Here is an 8,822-nt window from a genome sequence, read left to right on the forward strand (position 1 = left end):
GCTTTCTTTTTTATTAATACCTCTATTACATTCTAATCTATCAGGTTAATTTCTTGTTAATGAAAGTGACGATTAAAAGCCTCAGTTGCTGGAAGGGTGGGGACAGGGACTGAAGCTCCATGAGGAGCTCAGACACGCTGGACCACGGCTGGGTTTGGAGATCGGATGCTGCAGAAAGGCAATGCCCGGGGGGAGGAGCGCAGCCAGAGCCCAGGTGGGGCTGCTGTAGGCAGCTCCCGTCTGTCTGTCGAGGCACCGGAGCCACAGGAGCAGCATCCCCCACCCGTGGGACCCGAGGGCTGCTCGGGCTGTGCGGGGCAGGAGGGAGGAGCAGGTTGACACTGGGACTTCGCTGAAAGGGGAACGAAAACCCCGAGCTCAGATCGCAGCTGCCGCCTGCACACAGCCCTGCTACCCCTGCGCTGCTGCTCCCGAGGGACAGGGACACACCGGGGACAGGGACACGGAGCAGGGGGGACAGGGACCCGCGGGGGAAGGATGCCGTGTGCGGGCAGCAGGCGGAGCTGGTGCCACAGGGACGGGCGGGACCGGCCCCGCAGTCCCCGCACCCCGCCCAGCGCAGCCGCGACACACGGGGACAACAGAAACACAACAAACCTAACTATTATAACTATTATAACAAATTGTTAGAACACCACCAATAACACCAAAAATAACCATAACAACAATAATCTGGAAAACGTGCAAAAGCCATGAGGTGACGGGACAATAGAGGAGGTGACATCAGTGCTCCAGCCCTGCACAGGTGACCATGGCCCCCATGACACACGCTGGCACAGCCCGGGCAGGGCTGGAGCTGCCACACTCACCTTCAGCAAACGAGACTATTTCTGGTTTGTGTTCCTGTCAGAAACATGAGATTTCTGAAACATGTATCTTCCTCTACCAAGCGGCTGCAAAGCTTTGTACTGAGCACAGGGCACGGCACCGACACAGGTGAAGAGAATGAAAGTCCCACCCCAGACCCAGCGGTGGAAATCTGGGAAGACTCGTAGGACTGCCTACATGAATGAATCCTACAGGATTTACCAATGCATTCATGGAAGCTGAATTTGGCCCAGAATTGAGGAAAGAAGAGCGCTTTCAGCATTTGCTTCCCCGAAAGAATCAAGCTTGCCAGCTTCTTTTTAACATGAGAGGCTGAGCCTGTGATCTCGCTGACCCCTGCAGGGGTTTCCTGGCTGCCTGCCCGCCAGGACTGGGGAGCAAGGGAACACCCCCTGCCTTTGTGCCTGTCCTGGCATCAGGGAGAGCTCCCGCTGCTCCCAGGCAACTCATCCCTGAGAAATACCACTGTGCTTGCTTCAGAGGAGACAAAAGACACAATTTTTGTTGCCAGGGGCTAAACAAAGCAAAACAAAAAAAGCAACAGCAGTCAGCCCTTCAGGTTGCGTTAAAGTGACCCCAGAGCAAGTTCTGCTTCTTCTGACCCCCACTGCCCACGGCTCCCTCTCTCAGCACACACTCTGCTCCTGCAAGAACAGAATTCCTCCCTCCATCACCCGGCCTGTCCCAGTGACCCAGGAGAAAAGCCTTTCTGTTCAGACGGGACTGTTCATCCTCATCCCTTGTGAGTACATGGCAGCATCTCTGTCCCCTCTGGGAACAGGGTCACCCAGTGGCTCACAGGAGTCCCAGGGCCATGTCCCTGCTCCTGGGCAGGGCACTGCCTGACACATAGCAGGATCCCACTGCCCCCAACATGTGCACACCTCAAAATTAAAATCTCAGTTAATCAATGGCCACCTTGGCTGCTGTCCATCAAAGGAACCAGCAGCTCAGTATCCATAGCACCATTACCCCAGGGGTCACAGCCATTCCCACCAGAGTGAATTCTTCATACCAAGCTCGACACACACCAAAGGTAAAAACCCCACTGCATTTCCCTTCATTCAGTGTTGTGATGCCATGATCCTCTAAGCATAACTTGTCAAACTCCCTCTCCAGTTTCCCAAGGCTGTTTTCCCCAGTGTGCTTTGCTGGGAGCAGCACACGGGATGGGAAGCCCTGGCTGAGCTCACTGCCAGCCCTACACACCTCATGCATCCATTCTCTCTGGCTGCTTACCAGGAAGCTCTTCTCAGGGTGTTTGGGACACAGACCTTCAGCAGACCCTGCCAACCCGTGCTCCTTATTAGTTTTTAAAAGACTGAAAGAAATGGCACAGTGTGCAAGGAAGAAGTATAAAATAGAGGCTACAGTGATATGAACACTCTGGAAAATATGAATTTTTGCCTTCCACAACTGAATCTGTACACAGAGAAATGTGCCCTCTGACCTAACACACCTTGCACACCTGCCTTTGTAATACAGAGTTTGTACTAGATATATCCTGTGCTTAAAATACATGGATTTTACATCCTCACTATTAAAAGCAGTATTTTCAGAGTAATTTTCCTTTGACTTGAAGCCCTTTTCCATGATCTGTTGCAGACAGATGAAACCTGTCCTCTTTTTTTCCCCAAATGATGAAGCATTTCCCCCAGGCTAGATACTGACCTTCTGCCTCTTTCTTTAGGTAAAATAAGATTATGCTAAGTAGTCACATTCAAGTACCTTTGGCAGGAGACAGTAGAGAGAAGGACATGAAATCTCTCTTTAAAGCTGTTTCTTCCAGTAATCCCACTTCTGCTTTAATTCCCAAATTCACGATTATGTCACCCATGCCCACTACAGGTCTGTAACTTGATGTTTTAGGGAGCACTGCCCTGCTCTGAGCCCCCTGCTCTCCCCACGTGCCTCCAGCCCACCCTCACACACACCACAGCAGAGGAGCCAGCCCCTGCCAGCTCCTCTTGGCTGCTTCCCCATTGAGCAGACATTTTCTCTGAAAAGCCCTACTGAGTTTCTGGTGCTAGCAAAGGCTACTTAAGCACCCTCGTAGTGTAACACATCACAGCAGAGTTCATTAGAAAGCCCACAATTTTTGCAGAGATGGTGAAAACCTGGGAGATGTTTGTAAGTGTCCAGTGAATTAAGTGTTCTGTTCTGCAGGTTTTGGTCCCCAAATTGAAGGGTTCATGAGCATCACTTGGCAGGGCAGCACTTGTTGGGAGGGCCCAGAGCAGGGACTTCCCTATATTCCCACCAGAATTCAGATACATTTAAGGAAGAAAATACCTCTTTGTTGTACTGTTTGGAAGGTAAGTGATCAGATGTGGCTTTTCTTTGAATAATTTCACTCCTTATTCATATTCTTCCCATCTCTTTCCCTCTGAGATTTATTTAATTCTACTTGAGAAAAAAACTGATCAAGAGGGGAGTTATTCCAGCATTTGTTGATGCTGAATCATGACTTCATTTCTCCCGTCCTTTTTACTCTTGAGGATTTAGCAATTCCCTCCAAGACTCTTAACTTCTCTTGTATTCTGTTAATTAAAACCCAGCTAGGATTGCCAGCTAATTGCACACTGGTTTTATAAAGCCTGGCCTGTTGCTGTGTTTATTTTGTGTCACATGAATAGGCAACAGCAGGTTTTACTGGCACTTCTCTTCAAGTGTGTGTCTTTTGCATGTACTGTGCTGAGTTGGGAAAAATGCCTCGCTAGAAATATTTTTCCTGAGAAATATTTAAAATAATACTCTTATGTTCCAAATCTTGCATAAAATTGACAGCATTGATAGATTTTAAATACCAACAACAGAGGAAGCAAGAAGGAACACAAAGGAACACCAACATAACCACTGTGACCGTGCCACGACAAGACCATGCCTGGCAAGGGATGGCGAGTCCCCATGGCTGGGGACACCAAGCTGCTTGGGCAGCTCAGACAAGCTGCACCTTCAAAACCCACCTTAAGATGTCACTGTCTATTTTTTAGCATCTTAGAACAGCTGTAGGTGTCATATGGTTTATTCCCATTCACTGCACAACAAACCCCTCACCTACTGTGCATTAAAAAAAACAAACAAAAAACCAAAACAACATCTTTCTGTAAATACAGTGTTATTTTTCCTGCAGCCTCCTAAGCATCCCTCCATGGAAATTCAGTGTCTGCCTCAGTGATCCCTAGCGGGGTGTCACAGCTACAGAGGTACACCCTGAGCAGCAGCAGCCACAGTACATCCTAAAGCGCTCCGCTGTCCTTTGGGAAGGGCGAGTCCATCTGGCACGTTTGGTTTCCGTCAAATAAAGAATTCCTCCTCCTCCTGGTTCTCCTCTCGGTGTGCAGGGCCGGCCCGCGCTGTTTGCGGAGCTCCGTGCTCTGCTCTGCTCCTTCTGGATGCGGCTCGCAGCAGCCGCGTCCCGTCCTGGGCGGGCCGGGCAGCGCCGGTGCCGGTGCCGGTCCGGGGGGATGGCAGGGGCTGCAGGCTGCTCCCCGGGGTCCGGGGGGATGGCAGGGGCTGCAGGCTGCTCCCCGGGGTCCGGGGGGATGGCAGGGGCTGCAGGCTGCTCCCCGGGGTCCGGGGGGATGGCAGGGGCTGCAGGCTGCTCCGCAGGGCTCGGGGGAAGAGGCTCAGCGGGCAGCGGCCGCTGCCGGCGCTGCCCACGGCCAGCCCGGTGTCCACGTCGGTCTCTGTGCCGCGGTGCCGGCGGCTGTCGGGGACAGGAGCCTGCAGCCTGCTGCCCTGCCTGCGGAGCGACGCCGCTTCCCAGCACGGCCGGGCTGCTGGCACCCCGGGAGCAGAGCAGGAGAGCCTCTGGAGGTCACTGCCGGCTTGCTCAGAGACCAGGACATCACTCGGGTCAGATTCTGTTTTACCTTTCAGAGCTCTGACCTCCTGGCTTCTCCGCCTAGGATTAACCTGTTGTACAGGGAGAGGGGCTGGCACACAGTCCTGCGGGATTTTTCTACTGCCTGTATTATTATGCTGCTGGGAAAACCCGATGTTTGTTTCAAGGGTCCTGGAGCTGCTTTGAACCTGTGGGAAATGAGAGAAAGCCCAGTTATCACTCAGTTCTGGCTGCACCAAGGATGATGCTCTCGCCCAGCCCCGCTGTGCTGGGGTCACCCGCAGCCTGAGGCAGCACACCTGGGGAAGTCTGTGCCAAAGGAGGTTGTGGATACAAAAAATCCACATTCACTCCAGGGGAACCTAGATAAACACTTGGAAAGGAGAGCCACTGCCAGTTACTATGGGGGGAATGACAACTCTGTGTGGAGTCTGTGAGCAGAGAGGGTTTAGTTTGCAATATGGCAGAAGGTCGGGGCAGGGGGGTAAATTGCAGGAACTTAGAAGAAAGATTTACAATATGAGCTGAAGAGTTGCAGAGTAAAGCACTAGGCTGTCAGCCTGATGTTTGGAGCTTGGACACAAGATACACACTCAGGTTCAAGTGGATTACACCTTCCTTTGCAAGGAGCACAGAGCAGCATGGTCACATCCCCAAAAAAAGCTACCAGATTTCATGCCAGTGAATTCATGGACATCTGCCAGCTCAAAGACCTTGTGTCTACAGCAGGAAGAGACACAGAGTGTTCAGAGCACTATAGAAAAGGTTGAACCAAGTAATTAACTTTATCTGTAACAGAGGACTTCTGGAAGGAAAAGAAAAGCCAGGGCAAATAATTTAAAATCCAAATTATAAGAAAAAAATAACCAGAGGTGGAAGGAGTTATTACAATGGAAAGAAAGCACACTGAGCCAAACTGCTATTCTACTCACATGTATAATTCTCACTACATATGATCTCAGCATAGACTTTGTAATTTTTTAAAAATTTGTATTTTTATACTCTCTGGACTGCACACTTCAACAGAAAAGGCAGAGATTTCCTAGGACATATCTCTTCGTCACTTTTGCCCAACTGCAACTCACTTGTGATCTCACAACCTCAATTGCAGGTACTGTATCAACATTACACTTACAAAACTTCTGGTTTTGGATGCCAAAAATCTGCTTTGAAAAACATTTATACAGCAATGACTTATCAGAAAAAGATTAGGTTGCTAGAATAATTTTTTTGAGGCAGAGGAAGGAAGATATTAAGCTAGCGTGCCCTAGAAGGCATTAATAATCTGCATTTCAGGCAAACAGTAATAATGTTAATTTAACTGTATAAAAACATTCCAAGGATCACTGCTTATATTTATCAACAGCATCACAACACTGGCAGACACCGATTACTGCATTCACAAATTCAAAAGAAAACAAATCATAATTTCCATTTTGAACCAGTCCTGCTTTCCTTGGAAAAAAAAAAACAACAGATAAAATCTTCTTTTGAGAGCACCACAGACGTACCTTGAGCAGAATTGTATTTCCTTCGTAGTCCTGTGTTTGCCACCTGGTGCTGCTGATAGGAGCGCAGGGGTTGGGCAGCAGGGGCACCAGCTGCCCGATTTCCCGCACCCTGAACTGCAGGGCTGCCGAGTCCCTGGGCTCGGCCACCACCCCGATGGGCAACTGCTTCAGGCACAGCTGCACGGCCACGTGGGGAGCGGAGTGCAGCGTGAAGACACACCAGGTGCTGTTCTGCGGGGTGGCTTCTCTCTGCAGGATCATCTCATAGAGCCTCACTGCGTCCTCGTAGTTATCAAAGCTGCAGGAGAGGGTGACCCGCAGGATTTCGGGGCCGCAGGGCACCCGCCTGATGCCCCACACGGGCAGCTGCTCACCCAGGCCATAGAAGTCCTGCTGGCCTGGGCCATGGGGGAAGCTTTGCCCATTGGCAAACTGGGCACGCTGGTACCGCCAGGGAGGGCGCTGGAATTCCTCATGGACCTGGAAAATCCGCTCTTCTCCCAAGCCCTCGTGCAGAAAAAGGAGGACGGATATTCCAGGAAAGCTGCAGCTCCTCTTGCGGTGTCTCTCGTAGTATTTCAGTGGAGGAACTCGCTCAGACACCAGGAAAAGGCGAATGTCCAGGCAGAGCCACTCCAAAAGCCGATCCAGAGTTTGCTGCAGGGGAAATGAGTGTCCCAAGTGGGTGAGGAGATGCACAATCATCAGAGACTCTGCTCCATCATCCATTGCAAAGACTCCTGGTAAAAAATTAAAACAGACAAATTGGTGTCTTCCTTTTAGTCTTTGCCTCAGGAACACAAGGGTGTACCCTGAGCCTTGAACAGAATGAGTTCAGACTCCTCCAGGCTTTGCAGTAACCTGATGGAACACCTGGGTGAGCACAGTGAACATGCAGAGTGACAAGGCTTTAAGTGAGCAGTTCCAGGTCACATCCCAGCAGGGCTCATTCCCAGCTCTGGAGCTTTCATCACTGAGCACATTCAACCCAAGGGTCCAGAAACATCTCTGTGTCCTCCTGCTCCCATCGTTCACAACACAGGGCAGCAGAGATGCACAGCACTGGAACACAAGCAGTGATTTTCCAGGATGAGGTGATGCTCTCTTGTCTCTCGGCAGTGGAAGTGCTGCTCTGGACCCAGCTGAGTCCCACCAGTGCAATCACTGCCTTTTGCAAAGCCCATGGCTGAAACTCTCAGCAAATTTTCTTGTAGTCAGCAGGCTGGCTTTGGCTCATTGTAAAAAGCCTGTGATCTTTGGGAGTCCCACCCTTCTGGGGCACACAGATAAGCTATTCTTTGAAAACAAGGAAGGAAAACAAAATAACAAAAGAAAAAACCCAGCCATGTGAACATAACAGATAACAATAAGGGCAGATATAAATCAGGAAAGAGGAGCTTTGGGAAAAAACTTCGACTCCTAGTTACACCCTTCACAACACAGGTAGCTTGCTGCCTAACTGGAAACCAGGTCCTGGGTGATTATTACCCATAAAAGCTGGGTACCAGGCTTCCCATTTTCAGTGTTCTCTTCGCTTATTTTTCTTCAGTTTTTTTTTTTTTTTTTTTCCCGAGATACCCATGTAATCAACAGCCTTAATCAAAGTCCAAGGGTTTTTTTCTTGCTCCTTGGGTTTACATATTGGTACTTAGCTAACTGCATGAGTGACAATAGGAATGCTGAAAATACACTGCTTTCCAGGTCTCTTCTAGTGTCTGCACAATAAATCACACTGTCCCTTCATCTTGCTATTTGCCAGCCCAGGAGCAACACAATACAGGTCAAGCCAAACCCACTTCCTGTACAGAACTGCCCCCACTGTAGCTGGTATTTAAATTAAAACTGGGGCCTCTGGTGATCTGTCCAGCTCCATCTAATTAAGAGCAGTACATCTCTCTCTGCTGACATGCCAACTTCCCTCTCACACAGCCAAGCACACAAAGCAGTGGTTCACTGTTAAGAAATCCCAGCATTAATAAGTCTGTTATTCAAAATCCAGAACTATTTTTTTTAATATGACCCTAACCTTATATTCAGCTAAGTAAGATCTCCAAGGTCTGAAGCTACCAGCAGCAGTGCCTTGGTTTTCTTTAGGGAGATGTCTCTCACTGATAGAAACTCACATTCATGCTTTAAAAGCTACACTGACACCTATGTACAATAAAAATAAAAGACGACTGTCAAGAAAATGAGGGAAAAAATTATTTTGCACTCACCTGCAACACTTTGAGCAAGTAACTACTGCTGTTTGGAGGGAGACAGAAACAAAATCCAGCCTTCAGACAATAGCAGGAAGAGAGTGAAGAGAAGAGTGCAAGTGCTCAAAACATTAAAATGCTCTAGATGAGCTCTGAACAACACAATTTCACTAAAATATGGAAAAGGAAATGATTCGTCAACTCCTTGCTACAGGGCAGGGGCAGGCAGTCGTTTGCTTTCCTGCCTAGGAAGAACAGGGGAATTTGCCTGTACAGGAAACACTGAAATGAACTAAGTTCATCAGGGCTTGGTTTGCAGCTGGAAGCAGCTCCCACGAGCAGGTTCCCATATTCCCAGCCCAGGTGAAGATCCCGTGAGCTGCTACTACACCACAGCCCCAGTGCCTGCCCCCAGTC

At 49.5% G+C, this 8,822-nt stretch overlaps 1 protein-coding gene across 1 annotated transcript; it reads right to left on the bottom strand.

Annotated features, from left to right (window-relative positions):
• Positions 1-3,950: 3,950 nt before the first annotated feature.
• On the bottom strand, positions 3,951-7,038 carry FAM124B (family with sequence similarity 124 member B). The gene is made up of 3 exons (XM_088170706.1): positions 6,208-7,038; positions 4,448-4,884; positions 3,951-4,333 (listed from the first exon to the last, which is right to left on the bottom strand). Exons 1-3 carry the CDS (start codon positions 6,934-6,936, stop codon positions 4,147-4,149), a joined length of 1,353 nt encoding a protein of 450 aa, XP_088026832.1. The 5' UTR covers positions 6,937-7,038; the 3' UTR covers positions 3,951-4,146.
• Positions 7,039-8,822: the final 1,784 nt, after the last annotated feature.

This window comes from Sturnus vulgaris, chromosome 10, assembly GCF_052056855.1.
Source record: "Sturnus vulgaris isolate bStuVul1 chromosome 10, bStuVul1.hap1, whole genome shotgun sequence".
Classification (NCBI taxonomy): Eukaryota; Metazoa; Chordata; class Aves; order Passeriformes; family Sturnidae; genus Sturnus; species Sturnus vulgaris.